Raw genomic sequence first — 21,037 nt, 5'->3', positions numbered from 1 at the left:
GAACAAAAAAGAAAGGGAATCAAAGGTGCAGCTGTGATGGGAATGCTACCACAGGCTGCTGGGAATCTCTTTCTTTGCAGAAACAGACAGTAGAGCAAGTGGCAGGTGGCTGCTAGATCAAAAATTACTTTCAGGAAGAAAGCCTTAGAAACTCCAATGTTCCTCACAGTGCTATTTATGAAAGGTGTTTTAAGAGCAGCCCAAGCACAAGAGTTAACATGTGGAAGATAGGACAGATGAAGGATGCAGAAGGGCTCCATCTGACACTTAAGAACCAGTTTGGAAAAATTCTGTGCACCTGCAATCTTTCCTGACAGATTTGTTCTCACTTCAGTAGAAAATATAAAGGGAAACTTTAATTCCACAACCAGAAATAGTGTCTTTTCTAATGGCAATACATACACATTACACTAAAAGGAAGTTGCTATCCAAAAGTCCACAAAGATACTCACTGCTACATAGTCTTTAGGTCCCAAGAGGTTTACATAAATGAAAAGAGAAACACTCTGTTCCGACATTGTGGTTTATCAGGCTTTTTTGCTGCCTACCCTACTTCACTCTTCCTGTTAATTTACTAGATTACTGACCTAAGAGTAGCAAGAGCCTCTTGTTCCAAAGAAGCTTTATTGCTCATATTTTCAGAAATGAGAAAATTCAGTGACCTCAGATTTTCTAAAAGATTTTCACCAGACAAGTTCACAAGACTTGGATTCTTATCTTTAGTTGTTTTGTCAAGTGAACTGGAAAGCTCAGAGGAACACAGAAATCAATATTTAAGAGGTTATCTTTTGAGTTGGAAAAAAAAATCCTGTAAAAGAGCAGAACTGGAAACAAACAAACACAACTCCTCTCTGAACTGCAGCACTGAATCTGGCTGAAAGTAACAAAGACTCCATATTCTACCACAGTTTTCATAATGTAATTTCTCATTGGCATTGTGGGAAGATGCAAGACACACACTTCCTGCTGTGGGGCATTTTTAACAGTTATACCCAAGTGTAATATTTTAACAGGTCTGAAAAACAAAATAGGCAGTACCTTATTTTATAAAGAACAGTCAGAAGTATCTGTTTTCTAGAACCTGAAGCTGTAATACTTGCAGGCAAACAAGCATTTGAATTAGAATGTTTTCAAAACGTGTACGTTTGGCTTAATACACCATTAGCAAGTTAAACAAATGTTAATTGTTATAATTAAGACATTTAAGTTATAATACCTTTCCTCTGCCTCAAGTGTAGATGGGTCTCTCAGTGCTTTACACTTTAATAAACTGCACTTCAACCCACTCTACCACTGCTGATTATACAAGACATTCCTTCCATCGTTAATCCTTCTTCCTGCAAGGTCATACAGTTTTCTAAAGGCTTGTTTATCAAAGTGGATAAACTTTCTCCTCTTTCTTTGAAGATGCCAGCAAACAAAGCTCATACTTCAAAGGCTACATTTAAAAAGTAAGCCCCAGTATAGCTAATGCTCTCTCAATCACTGAAAAATAAAATGCATGAGGAAAAGAAGCAGCTCATCTACACCAGCCTAAGTCCATGCAGCATATTCATAAAAAACCTCAAACTCACTGAAGAGTTTAAAAAGGCCCTCAGACCTAGTCATAGACACCACCAAAAGAAGCTGTGCTCACAGCCAGCTGTATGAGCAAATGAAGTCTTCTATTCCAACAAAATGGGACATTTCATCAAGAGCTATAAAAAGCACAAACAGTGGGAAATTCTACTGCAGTCAGGAGTTTTGTTAATAACTGTTCTAGAATTTGAATTAGTGCAGTGAAGACCATGAAAGGAAGAACAATGAAGAGGGAAGAAAATTGGAAGATAAGTAGCAGGTTGGTCCCCTCTGTCCACTATAGTATCTCTAGCTTTATGGAAAGGAACCCCCCAAAAGGCTCAGAAATGGTAAAAGCAAAGACTGAACCAGGCCATCGTCCAGTTTGGACTCAACATACTCACTAAATCCCTTTTTGAAGTCTTAGGAATTACAAAGCCACTGGTAATATTTAAACTGTAAAAAGCTGGCCCCTTCCTTTATTCTACAATTTGTTTTGCTGGTATGTTCATTCTACCATGCTTTTTTGTTATTTCAGACTCCAAACAGAGTTGAACAAAAGTTTAAGATTGAAGAGAGTATTCCTAGAAAGCTGATTTGTCCTTTTTTTAATTTATTTCTGCTTCTTACTTGTGTTTCCACTCTCTCATCCATTATATATAAATGACCTTACAATATAAATGCAAGTTGTCTCTTTCTGTAAATGTAATAGTTAAAAGACAAAAGCCATTTTATGCCTATACATAATCACAGATAGTCATTCTAAAACAGATCCTGCTATAAAAGTTCCTTACTCTAATACAATTCCTCACTGAAACAGACTTCACTATTTGGTGAGTAAATGCTAATTGTACAGCCCTTAAATGGGTTGTGCTGTCATTGTGCCCCTGTGCTCTGCATCGGTTAGGCCGCACCTTGAGTGCTGTGTCTAGTTCTGGACCTCTCAGTTTAAGAAGGACATCGAGACACTTGAGTGTGTCCAGAGAAGGGCAACGAGGCTGGTGGGGGGCCTTGAGCACAAGCCCTATGGGGAGGGGCTGGGATTCTTTGGCCTGGAGAGGAGAAGGCTCAGGGGTGACCTCGTTGCCCTCTACAGCTACCTGAAGGGTGGTTGTAGCCAGGGGGGGTTGGTCTCTTCTCCCAGGCAACCAGCACCGGAACAGGGAGACACAGTCCCAGGCTGTGCCAGGGGAGGTTTAGACTCGAGGTGAGGATGAAGTTCTTCACCAAGCGAGTCGTTCATCATTGGAGTGTGTTGCCTGGGGAGGTGGTGGAGTCGCCGTCCCTGGGGGTGTTCAGGAGGAGACTGGACGTGGCACTTGGTGCCATGGTCTAGTCATGAGGTCTGTGGTGACAGGTTGGACTCGATGATCCTCGAGGTCTCTTCCAACCTTGGTTATACTGTGATACTGTGATTACTAAGGACATTAACACCAATATTTTTGTAAATCTTTTGGAAATATAAAACGGCAATTACATAGGAAGATGTGTACAACAAGCTTACACTATGAAACACATCAAAAGGCAGAAGTTACGGATCTCCAATGAAAGACTAATCATCAAGATCCTTTAGTATTAGTTTATAAATTTTACATCCTCATCTACAACCGATGCAACAACACCTAACCTGGGAAGGCTCAGCATAAAGCCATCCGTGAAAGAGAAGACGAAAATTGAACACTTTTTCATTGGATCAGCCAGGGGAAACTAAATAAAGCCACCTATCTGCACACAAAACTTTTCAGTGGCAGGCACATTTACACTAGGCTTGTGAATCAGGCAAATCCCAGAACAGGATGACCCAAAGACCCCACAGGAATGTAATCTAGATGACCCACAGTGGTTCGAAGAGAGCAGGACTGCTGTGTTGGTGAAATATTTTGCCAAACTAATTCTCCTCAAGCCCACTTCTGGAACATGGGGTCAGACTAAGTCAACCTGCAGCTAAAATGTAGCTCTGCACTGAATTTACCAGGAGGTGATGTTCTGCAATAAAATGCATGTATAGCCTGTACTGATTTCTGTAGGCAAGATATCGTGTGCGCACAGATTTCAAAACAAAACATGAGTTCTGAGAGGAAGTTGTCCATACATATCAATGCAATACATTTGTTCAAACACAAAACCCAACAAAAACATTTTTCCTACCATTTGCATGAAAATTAAAAGTTATCCAAGCACAGCATACATACTTTTGATTTTCTAATTAACAGTCACATTAATAAATTTAACTAAAAATCAGGGTGACACCACAGGCAAAGAGCATTCAAATAGGCTGAGAACATCCACATGTCTTTCGGTGTTACAGGAAACATTAATTTAATAGCAGTCTACCAGTTCTTTAATTACATAGGAAGGCTTCTGCTCATAAGCCAAATCATCGGCCTTCAGCTTCACAAACAATATTTATATACCTCCCAAAGGCCTTGCTTATACAGGCCTTATATCAGATAGCTACACAGAAAGCAAACCCAAACATACCCTTTCTATGACAAATTGGGATTCCTGGTTTCCTTGTACAACTGCTGGAATAGGCAGTCTAGAAACAGTCTGTGAGGAGGAGGATTGAGGGGGAAGAAGAAGGAAAAAAAAATATTTCCCTTTGAGTTCTTAAAAAGGAAGTAGTGGTTGAGAGCTGTTAGTGAAAGTGTTGTGTTATTTCCATCCTGATGGAATTACGGGTGGAACAGTGAACATTCTTAGTTCCTTCATTTAGTGCTTCTTTTCCTCTATGCAATGTTAAAAGAATTTCTATCTAATTTTACACCATAACTACTCCAGGTATAACACTGAATTATACATACATACAGACTGAAAGTTCAGAACATAACAACAGCAATACAAGCCAGCCTACATAACAAACATGCCTGACCCTCTCCTCAGTAGCTTATTTGTTAGTAGGGACTAATTTTGTATCCAAAATGTTATCTGAAATCCACAAGCAACCTAAACTAATCAGACCTGCTGTTGTGACAAAGATTGGACTAAATGACCTCAAGAGGTCCATATCAAACTAACTTATCCCCTGATGGAACATCCATGTCATAACACTGGGATATCCTTATTCATTGTATTGTAACTTCCTCCAAGTAGATACCACCCTAACTACACAGTTCATTACAGTTCTGACATCTGCAGAAACAAAAGGCACTCCACCAAGTCAAGAGGTCTGGCTTCTACCCTACACAGTTAAGCATTACATTTCAAGAAAAGTAGTTGAAAAATAGAAATCAATGGAGGTTCATCAAAATCTGCTGTGAGGGAGGGGTTTAAACAAGCAAAAAAAAACTCTTAGAGAACATTAATAGTCTTGTATCAGACATCAAAGTTTTTGAAAACTTATATTTAAACTTTATCTTGCTTAATGTCCAGAAAAAGAACTCTGAAAAGTGCCAGTTAGGAGTAAAAACTGCTGTATCAGGTAAGACTAATGGCATATGCAGATCACAGCAGTAAGTACCAAATGCCTTCAAGAGAATCTGCTATACAGACACCCATTTGGCCCATAACAGAACTTTTCTTCTTTGATTAGAAATAACTTTCTAAAGGAAGAAATGGAAATGCTTATTACTCAATATGCTGTTACAAGCATCCATAACTCTTGTAATTTAAGCTCTAGCATTCATTTTATTTTTATGGATGAACTATTAGAATTGTCATTATAAAAATATACAGCTTTCATAACTTCTTATTTCTTCAATAGTCTCTTAATACAAAACCAAAAGGTCACTTGTTTGTTCTTCTATAGCTTCTATATATATATCTCACACCAAATGTTTCCTAGTCTTCCTGTCAGTAAATATTTTCAACACATTTGAATTACCATGTGAAAATCAAAATGCAAGGAGATGTTCCAACTGGAGACAAAGTTACTTTAACAGTAGCAAATAACTGTCATTATTTTTGTTATTTAGTACAAGTTCTCACTGTTTTATGCTCCTAGAGAGAGTATTTCTGATCCTTGATTCTTTGGTCTTTTCGGTGGTTGGCTACTGTTATTTCATAAGCTAAAAAGGTTTAAGAACAGTAAATACTACCCCCCAGCATGCACCATTAGTTCAGCTATCAATATTGAAATGCTCCTTAGCTCTGCAAAGACCTCATGTCCTTAACTGCCCTTGACTAATTCCAGTACTTTATAATATTTACTTTTGATACTTTTACAAAAGTTAAAAAAAGATTTTTTTACAAGTTGAACCTTTTCTGTGGTTCTCCACACAACTAGTGTGTCACTACAGGATTGTGCACTTCCTTTTATAAGCCTGCTAGAAGTCCTTAAGTTATTTATACTTCCTCAAGACTGAAATAAACACTTAAGATACTGCTCAATCACATATGTGTGTCTGGTACAACATAACACAGAAATTGTATCCGATTAAGTGTCTGGCTCCAGCACAAAGATTTTCCTTTTTCAAAAGGAAATGGTTCTGGGCATTTGGCAGACATGTCTGCCTTCTTGCAGGGTCTTGAGATGGTACAGTTCGATCCATCTCTCTGCCTGAGGTTCCCACTCCTAATGCAGACCAAAAAAAAAAAACACTTGTATATATTCAACCAAAATGTGGCAATATTCTTACACCTTCTTCCAATAATTCTGCTACAAGCAGAAATGCTTCTGGGAAGACAGAGAAGCTGTGAATGTTAATGCACTGTCACAGAAAGATGTAATGAAACGCAGGGATCTCAAACCAAATTCTTAGCAAGTAAGAAACATTAACAGGAAGCAATTACTGATGTGATTCAAAAGAAAATCCAGAGACAGCAAGCAATCATATAATTTAGTAACAACAGCCTGTGAAATTGCTAGCTTTAGGGATGGAGACAAAATGATTCCTTTCCTTTCACTTGCCAGGTTCCACAAACAATAATAATTTTCATTTTAGATGATGTATTAAAAAGAAATTACAAAGCCCAAAAGAGAATAGATCAGCTGTGCATTTGTCTACACATTTTGCAGGTTTCCAGCTAGATGGGATTCAATTCAACATGAAGTAGCACACTGACAGAGTTAGACACTACTATCTCACATGGCCCTTCACAGCATACATGAATTCAATTACTTGAATTAGACAAATAAGCAACCAAAACTATTCAAATAATAAGTATTTCTCCAGTGTAATATTAATCCATTGGCAAATAATTAACAGACTGTTGCAACTAACCTGAAAAAGTAAAAGTGGAAACGAATTTCAAGTGTACTAAGCAATCAATTTTTACATTTATAAGCATGGGCCCAGGAACAAACCCAAACCATCCCATTAGAGACCTAAGGAAAACACATTTACTGGCCCCCATTACTGCTAAGTAACTTGGATTCATTTGAGGTTTGTAAAAATTCATTGCAATTGCAAAAGTGATTTTTGTTTGTTTTTAAAATCAAATCAATGTGTTTGTGTTCCTGGCTCAGGATAGATGCATCATGACTGCAGTGGATCAGCTCCCAGAATTACAGTATTAGCTTTGCAGCTCTGCAGGGAAATCCTCATCAGCTGTAACTTAGGTCTCCTATAAATGGCCACCAGCACTCCTACACGTTCTAAAAGTATGGTGAAGTTTGCTGAAGCCAAGAGCTCCCTAACCCATACCACTCTTACAATCAGATCAGCATAAAACTGAATAGGCCATTCAAGGTGACAAGCACTTAATATAATAATATTAACAGATGTATGTGAGGACTGGTCGATATCACTCTTAGCAAAAGCATCTAAGCACTGAAGTTCCACCTTAGTGCATTATTGCAGGTGCAAGGTCAGTCTCCCAGGGGACTTGGAGTAAACATTCAAGGTTCAGAAGATAATGTGTCTCCTCTACAGACACTGCACACTGTAAACATACAGCAACATCAAAAGGACAGAAAAATAAAACATTCGTTCAGCTCTCAAAACCAACAAATTAGCAGAATGCTGAAAAGATGCAAGAGGAAAAGCAAATAATAGATATCATATCTACTGAAATACTACTAATATATGAGAAGCTAAACATCCCATGCACAGATTGATACCAGTAGCCCACAGTATCTCATGGGACCCTCAGAAAGAAAAGTCTGAAGGAAAAAAACCCTCCCATTTAAGTTCTGCAAGCCCAAATACCATTTCTCTTACCTTACTAAGTTTTTTAGAAGATAGATTTACTAAAATACTTCTGCACAAACAGGATGTCCAAAGATGTCCTACACGTCTTGAATCTTGTCAAATTCTCAATCTCTACAAAACATTCTACGTAACAAAGTGAACAACATACTTCCTTTTCAAAAAAATTTCTCTTCTTTCTTTCAAGGTCAACATACTTTTGTCTCTAGCACATCACAGCAAGAGAGAGCATCTCATCTTTCAACTCCTATTTAACGATTTAAGTCTTGCATTGGTGGTTCAAAATGAGATGCAGTATCTTAGACACTGCCCAAAAAGCTGCAACAGGCTTCTTCCTCTCTACGTCCAGGACTTCATATCTGCCCTTGTTCAGATTCCTGAGGTGCCTGTTGTTCAGCAAGCTCAAGTCCCTCTGGGTGGCATCCTTGCCCTTGAGCATATCCACTTGTTTCCACCACGCCAAAAACCAGATTTGGTGCCATCTTCAAATTTACCTAGCATGTACTTCACCATGTCCTTCAGGTCATTGATAAAAATGTTTAGCAGGATAGGTCATAACATAGACTCCTGCAGTATTTTGTTTGTTAACCAGCATCCAGGTAGCACACAACCTCCTAATTACTAGCACAGAACGTGATCCTCAGAACAGTTTTAATTTTACCCATACAGTTGTTCACACATCCATACTGCAGTGCCCTAGCTTCTAAGGCCATTGTGGCAAACTATCAAAAGCCCTGCTAAAGGCAAGGTAAAAGAGCATGCACTGCTCTTCATTGCCCACAGATCTAGTCACTTTATCATACACGGCAACCAGACACAATTTACCCCTGCTAAATACATACTGACCATGACCAAATCACCTTCTCCTATATGTGTCTAGAAATGCATTCCCAAAGCTGTCCCATTATTTTCCAGGGGACTCAAACAAAAATGGTCAGCTTCCAATTTCCTGGCTTCACCTTTGGGGTTGTTGTTTGCGGGGTTGTTTTTACAGTGGTTTATTTTTTGGTTTGGTGTTTTGCTGGAGCTGTGGGGTTCTCTGGGGGTGAGGGTAGCAGGGTTGGTTTGTTTTCTTTCAAGAAGGTGCTCCCTGCAGTAAGTGTTCTGCAACATTCTTATCTCACGTATTTTAAGCCTAGAAGCCATAAAGCACAGCCTTAATAAATTCCATTTGCCATCCTGTGGATTATTTGGCTTTCAGTTTACTAGGTAGCATTTCTGTAACCAAGGCACTAGGAATCTGCTCAACTCAGCTTACACTCACTTTGAGTCAAATGACAACAGTGCCACCCTAACACAGAAACTCATCTACACTTTTTTCCAGTTGTTAAAAATGACCAACTATTTGGAGTCCTTTCAGTCTAAGAAAAATACTTTGTTTCTCACACAGTTTCTCAGCACCTTTGGTAAACTATGGCAATGGCTTCTTCAGAAAAGGTCCTTGTAACAGCTACTCACAGTCTAAGGCACTGAATAATTTCCAATTTTGAAAACCTGGATATCTGTTGGAAACTTCAGGTTTCAGCTAAAAGCTTCCACCACATCTGCCAGAAGCATTTCAGCGTGGGAGAAGTCACATACAAATTCTCCAGGGTTTTCAACTTGCTTATTTTTAAAAACAAAATAGAAACAAACTTATTTGGGGGGGTGAGAGGGGAGTGGGGCTATTAAGGCAATTTAAATTAAGCAGTTTTTACAGTTTCTGACCATATGCAGTGGTAGAAGCTGAACAAACATATTTAGATTTTATGAACTATAGCCCGCTTTTTCCTTTTGCTTTGATTCACACTTTTTGGAACACTCCATGCTCAGCACAACATCCACTTCCTACATTATCTAGTGACTCATTTTTTCAGGCATCTCATAAAAAGATTAACTTGCAATTACTCCAAAGAAATAAAATCAATTCTAAGCATCAGCTTCTAATATTACTGCTCTATGAAAAATCCACAAGGAGATATTACAATGTTTCCACAAACACAATCAAAAGGAGCTGTTGCAGTGGTTATCTGTAAGAGACAGCTTACTTACTATGTTAAAAATATTTTTAAAGCAAAACCAACTTTAAATATCTGGTTTTAATTGCTGTTTACTGGCAATCTTCAAGACTCATCCTACTTTCATGTTTAATAATGCTGGTGTTACATACACATTATCTCCTTTGGGCATGTAACTTTTTCCATGCATAATTAAAGTGCCTTTACACAAAGTAAACATTGATATCTTCAACTGTAACAGGTCATCCTCAACTTGGTCTACTTCAGGATAAGACTACCTCTGCCTCAGTAAAAAAAACACAATATATATACACTATATACAATAGTTCCCTTGGCACTGCTTACAGTTTCTCCCTCTCTTTGGTTTCCACCCATCTTTATAGATTATGCTGATACAATTGTTTACAGATCAGGTAGTCAACAGGATCACTCAAATGATTCACTAAAACAAAATAAACAAAACTCTGATTTTTTTTTCTTGAAGTTAACTGAAAGGCAGCTCAAGAGGCAGCAGAGACTAGACTGAGTGGGAATGTCAGAAACTGGTATTGCCCACACCCACAACTGCAACCTCAGATCACTCATGAACTACTCTGAACTATTTGAGGGTTTCTCTCTTACTGAATTAACATTTCAAGGTCGTTCATCTTTCATAAATCCCAGAACTGATAGAAGTCCCATATATAAGCTTGAATATATGTTTACAAATACTGTGGCAATAAGAACAGATGTAGTTTTAAATATAAATCATTGATAGGATAATGACATATTCCTAAATGAGGTGTACTTACTAGAAGATGGATAATAAATGTTCCTGCATGCAAATATTCTGGCATAGTTTTATTTTTTCTTTATACTTTGAAAGTACCACAGAATTTATTTTTTTCAATTCAAGATTAAGACTCTATCAACATCACCCACCTGCCTTTTCACAATAGCATATCTGTTACCTAGGATTTTTTTCCCTATCCTCCATCTCACCATTTACCATATAGGTACACAATCAGAGGAAAAACTGTCAGTATTGCAAAAAAAAAAACCCAAACATAATTCAAAATGCTCCATGCTGCTGTAACAACGCTTTAAACCTTTTACAGTACCACAGTATTTCACAGGCAAAATTTACAGCAATCTATTCCTATGCACAATCTTAAACCCACTCTTTAGTTGATCACTCTGGCTACTGACCCAGTTACCCACCTGGGAAATTCTCATCAAAAAAGCCCCATCAAATCTTCAAATGATGGTATCTCAAGAACTATCTCATACCATCCACTTACTTACTACTAGCAAGTCGCTATTTAGATCAGTTAGGTTAAATGACTAAGCATATAAATTTTTTAACTGGATCAGAAAAGCTAAACTAACAAAAAAACAGCTTACAGTCTTCTAAGATTGTCTGTTATTTACCAGACTTGTTTGACACTCAGTGCTTTGCCAAATTAGTCATCTTTAATATGGCTAAACTATTTGTAACCATAAAAGACCACATGGTGGTCTTATAAGAGAAATGTTGATTAAAAGCTACACGCACAACACTTTTCAATTTAAAAACAGCACAATAATTTGGAACATTTTACTTTGTTGTGTCAAGCAATTAAAAAATATGCTTAAATCCAAAATGTTCATGCACTTCAGTTTTCCCAAGTGTCCAAGAACGTACATCACGTAAGCAGAGCCAAAACAACACGCTTAATGAAACGCTACCACAGATAGCAGTTTGCACAATTAAGTGCAGGTAACTTGAAAGCAATGCCATAACCCAGCCTTAAGAAATTAAATGTTTGTCTTGTCCCATCATGCCCAGGTATTGCGTAACATTGGAGTGTTAACAATGGAAGGTTTAAGAACTTTGACTGCATTGTACTGTTCCTCATGCTGTGTCACTCCACTAAAAATTACTGCATTAATTACAGACCACATTATTCAAGAGCTACACTGACCACATTTCATAGTGTAATATCATGAAAGGCACACTACAAAGCTAAAAAGCAAAGCTGATCTAGAGCATATGAAACTTCAGGGCACATCATCAATATATTTGAAAAAAAATATATATACAGTGATGAGGAACTGAAGTCTGCACTTTGTCAATTCCTTGCTGGATATTTAAAATTAACCTGACATCAAGTAAAATAAAACTTAACTTGTCGCAGTTCAATCCCTAGTGGACAAAACGTGCACTACAGAACCCTTAAACTCCACTTAAACAGAATTACCCTTTGGAGAGGTACAGTTATGACAACACAGCATGTATTTTTAAGCCATTTTCACTGTCAATGAGAAATTACTTTGCAGAACTTTTTTTTACACTCCTGCTGCCAGTAACAAACCTTCTATAGCATTTTAAAAGGGCAAGTAGGAAAAGTTTCAAACGTTGTTTTTTTTGTTGTTACACTCCTCATGCTTAGATGAAATAATTTATCAACATCTGAAATTATCACAGTCATAGAAGCTGGAAGTTCTATGTATTTTAACAATATTTGAAGATTTTGCGTAGTAAGAAATTATCAACCTGAAGAGTAATCGTTTTAACTAAACACAATCCTTACTGCTTCCACACGAAACCATATTACAGCAAAACCAAAGCAATCTGCAAGGACTTGCGGAAATAACCATGCAATTCACTGCTTTTAAATAAAGGAAACATCTTACCTTGCCTGTCTTGTGATCAAACCACACAAGAGCATGGTTCCTGGACAGCACCTTACAGTCAAAAGTTGCATTATTCTGAGCTGGCCGGCAGCGAGCCACTGAGCGGCCAATCTTGACAGGCTCGTCCAGGTAGACATGACGCTCCTGAAATGGATGAGAGTTCGGGCGGCAAGTGAAGATGGCCAAGGCTGAAGGCATCGAGGACAGATTGGGGTCGCCACACCAACCAGAGACGAAGAGGTGCTCTTCTGATGCAGACTGTCCTCCACAATTTTTAACCCAAACTTCCACAGTAATTTTATATTAAAGCTGGACAAACATTATTATATGAGAGGCCTAACAACTCATTGTTTCAGTGTGTAAACTAATTCTGGCAATAATCCAGTGAAAAAGCCCCATTATGTCTTTTAATAATATCAGTGGCCCAAAAAAAGTCTAAAATGTAGAACTTTCAATCCATTCTCCTCTGAAAGAGTAAAAACAAGCATCTGATTCCTTCAAAGAGTAGCAAAGGCTCCTTGAAAGAAGGATAGAATGTCTTAAATCCAAGTAGATGAGTCATACACGTACTTTTGTTTGTAACCTCAACTGCTTTTTCTCCCTCCCCTCCGTAAACAACACTGACCAAATTTCTGACCAATGCAACATGGAAGCAAGGAAAGATTTAGGGAAGGAGGATGAAGGAGAAGGATTAACGTCCTTTCTCAAAGCACACAGATCAGGTGTTGGAAGGTGAATACAAAGCACTCACTCCAGAAGACAGATCTAGTCACTTCAAATGGCAACCCGCATTTCACCATCTTCATGTATTTAAAACAAAGCAAAATAAATGGTCCTCAATTTAGGCTAGGGTACGAAAGCTATACTGTTTTCCTCCCCTACACCAGAACTGGTCTACAGCTTCAGGCCGCAAGTCAGATAAGGACTTGATAAGGCATGGAGAGAGCTTCAAACTCTCCTCTCGGGGACAAACCCAACGCTTGAGAAGGGTCCTTCGGGGACGGCCTACGAGGTGCACTGACAGGTTGCTCCCAGGCGGTGCCCACGATGTCTCTGGCTGGGAGCAACAGACAAGCGTCGCTCCGCGGCGAGTCCGCTGGCAGTGGGTCTGCGGCGACGGGTGGGCAGGAGTGCGGGGGCCGGCGGAGGACGCAGGCGAGCAGGGAGGGGGCTGCTCCAGGAAGTCTCCGCCAGAAGCCCCCGGCGCAAGAAGCGGCGGGCCGGGAGTGGCGAGGCGTCCCCTCCGCTCCTCTCAACGCCACCTCAACTGGCTGCGCATGAGGAGGGCTCCTCAGCCCCCCGCGCTCTCCGCCCGCCGAGCGCGGCTCCGCTGGCCCCGCGGCGGCCGGCCCTGAGGCGGCAGGAGAGGCCTGGCGACCGGGCCCGGACGTCTCCCTCTCAGTAGCTCTGCCTCTCAGGCAGCCGCCGACCAGGAAAACTTTCCTCCGACCTGCAGAGCCGAAAACAAACCGAGTCAGACGCCTTCCTCGCCCGGCGCGGCCCCACACCTCCAGCCTGGCCTAATACTGCCCGGCCCCGAGGGAGACACAAGGCGCACCAGGACTCCACTCCCTCTCTTACCTTCAGCGCAGCGACCGCCATAGTGACTAGAAACCTACCCGGTGTAGCAGCCGCGGCGCTGCCGGGGAGGGGCGGGGGTCGGGGGGGAAGGGGAGGGGGAGGGCAGGCGGAGGGAGGAGCCGTCCTCCGCGGGGCCTGACCAAAGGGAAAGCGCCGCCGCCGCCTCCTGCCTCCGCGCGGGCAGCTGCGCAGGCGCGAGCGCCAGATCTGGGCCGGCGCGCTGCACTCGGTGAAGCTGCGGCAGGGCTCAGGCTCCGCCCCGCGGCCGCTGCCGCCCTCTTCCGGGTGTTCTGGGAGGAGGGTAGTGTGAGGAGACGGTGGGAGAAACATGCTGTGCCTGTGAGAGGGGGTGGGCGGGGGGTTGAGCCGTGAGGGGTGAGTGTTCGGATTGTTGGGCGGGAGGGCGAGCGTTCTCTTGTCGAGCTGGTAAAGGGGGAGAGGGGCAGCTGCGGAAGGGCGCAGGTAGGATGTGTTAGCAGGTGGGAGCAGGGTCACGTTTTTGAGGTGAGTGAGCTCCCGGAGCGGGTGCCATTACTTTTGCCTCCCCTGTATTCCTCAGCTCTGCCTTGGGAAGGTGAAGGGAGGGAAGGAGAGAGCGGGGCTCGTCTGCTGTTAAGTAGAGAAGCCCTGGGGACAAACAGGTCAGACGTCATCGGTAGAGCTCTCATAAGCGCGTATTGGAGCGCCCTCCTCCCTGCCTTCTCCTGCTGTCCCCGTGCTCTTTTTGTCATCCCAGGATGAAAATTTTGGAAGTGGCGGTGTCGTTTGACGTGTCGTGGGACGGGAAAAATGCTGGCCGTGCGTTGCCCTCTCTGGTTACTGGTTGGCGGCTGGAGCCGCGGGGGAAACCCTTGAAGTGATAACTGCAGGCACATGGCAGTGACAGGGAAGGGTCAGGGCGGGACAGAGGTGGGGTCACACTGGTGCAGTGTTTTCCTTAAGTGGGTCTTATCATCATCCAAGGTCATATTTATCCCCATTTTTTGTAAGGAATGGTGGTTATCTTTTCAAGGTCATACAGTAGGCTAGTGCCCAATGTGTCTCAGCTGGATGAATTCATTTTGAAGTCCGTCATTCCCTATAAAGCAAACAAGTGAAGATTGTTTGATGTAAGATAGGTGATGGGAGTCATGCCAGCACTATAATTACCCTGTGACAAGGTGTTAGGATTAGGGATATGGTAAGGTTCTGTGACGCTGGAAAGGACAGGCAGCCTTGGAGGAGAGAAGTGGAACTGGGCCAGGCAATATAGCCAGCAGTATATGAGGGAAAGAAGCAACAGCTGAGGTAAGGCAGCACAATGGTTGTGTTACTACTTATAGCACAGTAAAATCTGAGGCTGTCTTAATTTTTTTTCCCCTTTCTTTTTGACTGTATCTCTGTGCTTTGGGAGGAGTGCAGTTTATTCCAGCCTAGTTTTCTTCTAGTTATCTAGTGAGAAAAAGACAGCAAACCCAGGCGGTAATGCCTATGTTTGAAGCAAAAGAATTCCAAGGTGAGAAACAAATCTTGTTTTGAAGACCAAAAAAAAAAAAAAAAAAGACTAATATGTGGAAGCTTTAGGACTGTGTGTCCATAGTTTCCAATTCTCCTAACAGGAAAACCCCAGAAATATCAGGAACACCATTCATAGCTTTTATCAGATTATACTATTGTGATAAACATTTCTAACTTACTCGGTTTTTAAGTAAACGGAAATTGAGTATGGCTGTTGCTTCTGGGACACAAAGTGACATGAGTAATCAAAAAAGGCTATCAAAATGGGATGGGAGAGATAAAAACTAGATTTAAGTTCCATCAGTAGTTAGATTGGAGGGAAGGAGTTGTGAGAGTGGAAATAATTGAGAACACTTTAGAATTGCAAAGGCATGGAAAGTGGGAATAAGAGGCAGTACAGGTGGTGGAATTAAAGGAATATTTATGAGAGCCTTTTATGTTTTTGTGTGCTTGCCTAATGGGGAAAGGAATCAAAGCAAAGATGAGGAAGAATCATTACCATTTAGAGGGCCTGAGAGAATCAAATAAACAAGATAAACTGTGCAGCGGATGTCTTTTTCTAGGCATTTATATTTTTACTGAAACAAATGTTACACTGTAATTCTCTATACAATATCTTTCAGAAGTCTTTTGATGACCAGCAGAACAAACTAATACTTAAGTATCTGTGTCCTTTAATCTGTAGGCCTCTGCCATATAATAGTATCCTGAACCTTTTTCTGTTGCCTGGACGAATCTGGTTTTGATAGTCCCGCAGGGGAAGCAATGGTATATGCCAGGTGCTTTTCTGATACCTTTGTGGCACAGCTGCCAAGTGGTGTATGTGACAACAGACTTTTACCTACTTTTCAACATGGGCATTAATTTCTGACTTCTTTTTCTGTATAAGTGTCAGCTTTCAGAACACTTGGATGGGTTATGTCTCAGATTTACTCCCTATTTCAAATTGCTTGATGAGTTCAAAAGCAAAACGATTGCATTCTGAAATGAGGATGGAATTATTGTGTGGGTGGTGGTGTTTTGTTTTGGGTGGTGTGTTTTTGGTTTTGGGGTTTTGGTGGTGGGGTTTGTTTCTGTGGGGGTTGGGGGGCTTTGGTTTGGGGTGGGTTTTTTTAATTTATTTGACGTTTACCAAAAGCTGTCCATTTTAGAGCTACGGAAAGCAACAGGTGGATGCGAGAGCTTGGCATAAAATGCTCATCCACAGCACTGTGCTCAGCAGGAATAAGGATGCATGAGGTCATGCTTCCTTTCTGTGAACCACTGTTTGCTACAAAACAGAAAGAGGCCGTGAACTTTGGCAGCCATGTTAGGTAAGGGCAGCAAGATGCCACTTAGGTGGCCATCGTTTTTCTGGGCAGGAAGTCCCTAAAAACTGTTACGATAGCCATCATAGCTGAGGGCAGAATAGCGGGCTTTATCGCCATCTTGGATAAGGGAAATGGAATAGGTGACCGTCGTGCGTGTCCCCTGAAGGAGCTGGTGTCCGTTTTAATAACGGTGCAGTACAGCAGAGGTAGTTATGTGCACACCTGCCAAACATCTGGGTTTGGGGTTGAGTGTGTCAAAATGCAGGACTGATTTCTTTGGTCATAGTGACCTGTTGAAAAATGAGATCTTTTGCAGAAGGAATTCTGTTGTGAATTTTAAGCTAACTGTACCTAACTAGGGAAGAAAAACTCGAGAGTGTCACTGTAGGCATCTCGGTGCTAGATTACAGAGTTTTGTGCGATGATGATGTTAAAGGCTACCAAAATAGTGTACATCAGATTGCAGTCTTTTAAGCCATACCAAATTTTAAAATATGACAGTCACTACAGGCATTTACTGGTCCATAGAGCAGTGCAGAAATGTGTAGCAAAGTTTGAAGTATTTTCATGGTCATGTATCTTTTGCCAAACAAGCTTGCCTCAGAAGTGGCTTCTGAGACACTCAGAATCAAGTTGAACTGTCAGAAAGTAAGGAACTGTATCAGAGCAATAGGTTCACTTGGCTGGAGTTGTAGATACCTCAGTTTGAACATTAATGCTACAAAAATGTAGTTGACAGCAATCACTTCATGTTGAGTAGGGGACTGGGGGTGGTCTAGCAGTATGATACGTCAGACTGACTAGCTCAGACCAATTGCTGATCTATGGATGCTTTTAAGATGCAGTGACTGAAAATGTAATTATCTTTTTCTGAAGTAGGAAAAGTGATGGTCTCACTAAGTTAAACAAGGGGTGACAAGTTTATTGTGGTGCTGGTGAGTCTACAGTTTGAAATAATCTGATTGCAATTGTTTGTAAAATTCACAGTATTCTGTACACACGTTGTAGTGGATATCAACAGACGGAGTAAGTGGTGTAGTTGCGGTATCTGTCAAGACAGCAATGATCCCATCTGAATTCTTGGATACCTCTTTATTTTAGGAGCTGCTGAATACACACACTCTGCAACCACGCTGTTCTCTAGCAGTGTGTTCCTCTCCTTGCTGGTATACTTGAGAAATAAATGGAGCAAGATCATGTCCTCAGAATGGTGGTTGTTAGCAGGAAAAAAAACAACCAAAGAAACAAAACCTAGATATTTGCTAGTAGGTTATTTGCTGGTTCCTTTATCACATTGAAAAAGAGCCAAATTATTGTAGATAAATAGAGATGACAGTTAACATGAAGCCTGTAATACATTTAAGAGCTGATTTCCACTTAGGTTTTAACAATTAACTGCTGTACAGTGTTTGAACCACTGTGTATAAACCACTTTGGTGTGTATGCGTCTGACTACTGAATCCATCAGCTTTCAGTGGCAGTCATCACACTAAATACTTTTCATAAGCTCACCAAGGTCCTCCCTAAACCTTACTAGAACTTTGCTCCCTGCTACTCTTGTAGGAAAACTTCATTGCAAACCACATTTCTGCTCTGCTTAGAAAATGTATTCTAATTATCAGCCCAGATTTATTGAAGGGTACTTCCAGTTTTGGGGGTTTATTTTAGCACTATGATTCTTCTTTAGTTTCAGACTTATTTTCTGTTCCTGACGTTTTAACTCTCTGATTGATTGTATAAAGAACAATCATATGATCTTGGGTTTTTTTATAGTTTTGGCATTAATTTTGGAAGAATAAACAACTAATTTTCAATCAGACCTTTCCCTGCTCCTATTTTTTAGGCTAATTAATACTCTTACCCAGAATACAAATGAGTATCTTATTACCATAACAGAAAATTATATTAATGTAATATAGGTAGTTAGCATATATTGAATAGGTGGTTCACATTCAATAATAAATGCACATATTTTCATCCAATTATAGATAAAATCAATTATTTATAAGGATATTCTATATGTCCTATCCTTATACAATATGTTGATAATATTTGGTGTACATATAAAGTACAACATAACATGCATATCACTAATACAGTATTATGCTAATATGTAATGATATTACCTGATGTCAATAAAGATCTTGTATGTAAGTTGTTTTATCTGGTGTTTTCAGTGCTTTATCGTTTTAGTAGAATATATTGTCATCCTGTAGCTAGCTTTTGGTTGCTTTTCTAGTGGTATGGGGTTGGCTTTTTGAAATGCTTGGTGTTCTGTGTGGCTGTCTGAAAAAATAAGGACAAGTGGTTTGTTTTTTTAATATGGTATTTCTGGTGTTTGTTTCAAGTGTATATATTAGACCAGATTTCATTTGCAAGTGCAAATAAAGTATTGCTTTAAACTGAGATCTCAGGGTGGAGGTTGGAGGGGGAAAGGTGAGATGAGAAGATGTTTACCCAATTCTTAGATGTCACTCAGTGCATGAGAATAGTCCACAGCTGAAGCTGATGGAAATTGGCCAGCCAGGACACAGCACAACATCTGCTGCTACCTGATAGCATCCTGCTGAGAGGGGTGGGATAGAACGGTAGAGATAGTAGCTGTATGAGAAAGAGGATGTAAGACAGGCTCAAATGCTATACAGACTCAGCTCTTTAGAATCCAGCTGACCCACATAGACCTATACTCATTTTTATTCCAGCAACTGACATCACAGGGAATGCTTGTTCTAGGGGACACTCTCATCCAAACCCTGACAAATACTTCTATTAACAGATTACTGACTTTCTGCAATTTAAAACCGAGTTCATAGAGCTTTCTAAGGGCAAATTCCACACATAGTGTAGTCTCATGAAACAGTAGTGCTCTACAATCTGCGGCAAAGCATTCTCAGTTAATAGATTCCCAGCTCTGAAGTCTGTACTTTGTCCTGCACCCATTGGTTTCTTCAAGGGGAAAGCAGTCGATCTCAGTTGTTATGAATGCTGCAGTACTTGAAGGAAATGCAGAATTAGTTTTATTCTTTTTCTTAAACAACTGACATCTTTTCTCAGCCAAGGAAGATAATCATATTTTACCAAAACTAAAATGTATTTGAAAAGGCTAGGTGAAAATCTTCCTAGTGATTTGGAATATCTCCACTAGCTGAGAATCCTCTCTTTTTTTTCTGTGACTTCTTCCTCAAAATCCTGTCTCCAAGTATTTTCCTGCCAAACTATTATTTCTGTTAAGCATCAGGTGGAGTTAAGGGTTATTGTTTAACAAAATAAGGTGAGAATATCAGCCTTACCAAGTACTTCATTCTTCTTATTTTGTTTGTGTGTATCTATCTATATTTTTTGATCACATGAAAACTTAGAGACCAGAAAAATTAGAAGGGAATGCGTGGTAGTAATAACTGATGTTTTCTTCTGCCTGTGATAGTAAGAATGTAAACAAGGGAGAGTATAGAAGTATAAACAAGGAAAGGCTTGTAAGAACCCATGAGATTATATCTTCTTTAAAAGCAAGTGATTAGAGTTTTTGGCCAAGTTCTGTTTCAGCTCTTGAATGGAAACAGCAATGAAATGCCATTGCAGAATCATTGCTCTGAGATTAATCTGATGAAACTCAGGCTTAGCCATGTCTAGTAATCACCTACAGAACTTGAGAGTTAACTATTGGACAAGTTTGTGAGTCTTACGTGGCCATCGTGGCAAGCTACCTCAAGGAGCTAGAGACAGCAGGAGCCTTCCTGTACAGCCACTCCCACTGCAGGCTGTGTAACTCCATTCGTATCTTAGTTTATATCTAAAATCCACTTTGCCACTAATGGTTTATGATGACTGAAGGCTGTTGTATCTTATTGCAGTGATAATTTTGTGTATTATAATTTTGTCTGAGTTTTATGTTCCTCCTTTGTCTAGGAAATTAATTATGAAAGAATGCTTTAATTTCTGGCAGTTTGCTGTTGATAGATAAACAAATGTTGTTAATGGGTATCAGGAAGCAGTGCAGCTGGAGAGTTGTAAATTTTCTGTTAAGTATGTATAGATGTGGTGTCTTGGTTTTTGTGTTTGCAACTTTTACTGAGAGAAAGCAGCATTTTGTCATTCAGGCAGCCAGCCTGTCTGCTGGTGCTACAGTTGAAGCTTTTCGACCAAATGTCCAGTGCCAATAAGTAAATAGTGAAGAGTTACTGTTCAGGAAGGTGTGATGTTGTTGTTTATTTCATTTAATAAAGTAGCTATTTAGCACTGTCAACTCCACAGATTGCTTTCTCCTATAATATAAATGGGACATGTACTGTACGAAAAGACTGTTTGAAAGCTCTTGCATTATTAAATAAAGAGTTTGGCTTTTGGTTAAGGT

At 40.3% G+C, this 21,037-nt stretch overlaps 1 protein-coding gene and 1 long non-coding RNA gene across 37 annotated transcripts in view; one reads left to right on the top strand and one right to left on the bottom strand.

Moving 5' to 3' along the window:
• SLMAP (sarcolemma associated protein) overlaps positions 1–13,955 on the bottom strand; it is a 92,256-nt gene extending 78,301 nt beyond the window's left edge. For all 36 annotated transcript variants that reach the window (XM_068163704.1, XM_068163705.1, XM_068163726.1 and 33 more), the window contains exons 1-2: positions 13,880–13,955; positions 12,299–13,748 (exon numbers count right to left, since the gene is read on the bottom strand). In XM_068163704.1, the coding sequence (XP_068019805.1) occupies positions 12,299–12,496 (198 nt within the window). In that variant the 5' untranslated portion in view covers positions 12,497–13,748; positions 13,880–13,955. The remainder of the gene's footprint in view (positions 1–12,298; positions 13,749–13,879) is intronic.
• Positions 13,956–14,287: 332 nt separating this feature from the next.
• LOC137453949 (uncharacterized) lies at positions 14,288–18,764 on the top strand. Its single transcript, XR_010990502.1, has 3 exons — positions 14,288–15,166; positions 16,528–16,689; positions 17,788–18,764. It is a non-coding gene; the product is annotated as an uncharacterized lncRNA (long non-coding RNA).
• The last annotated feature ends 2,273 nt before the right edge of the window (positions 18,765–21,037 follow it).

The sequence above is a fragment of the Melanerpes formicivorus genome, unplaced genomic scaffold, assembly GCF_026170545.1.
Source record: "Melanerpes formicivorus ecotype bairdi unplaced genomic scaffold, bMelFor1.0.p_v2 SCAF_74, whole genome shotgun sequence".
NCBI lineage: Eukaryota > Metazoa > Chordata > Aves > Piciformes > Picidae > Melanerpes > Melanerpes formicivorus.
This window is presented reverse-complemented; position numbering and strand designations above follow the sequence as displayed.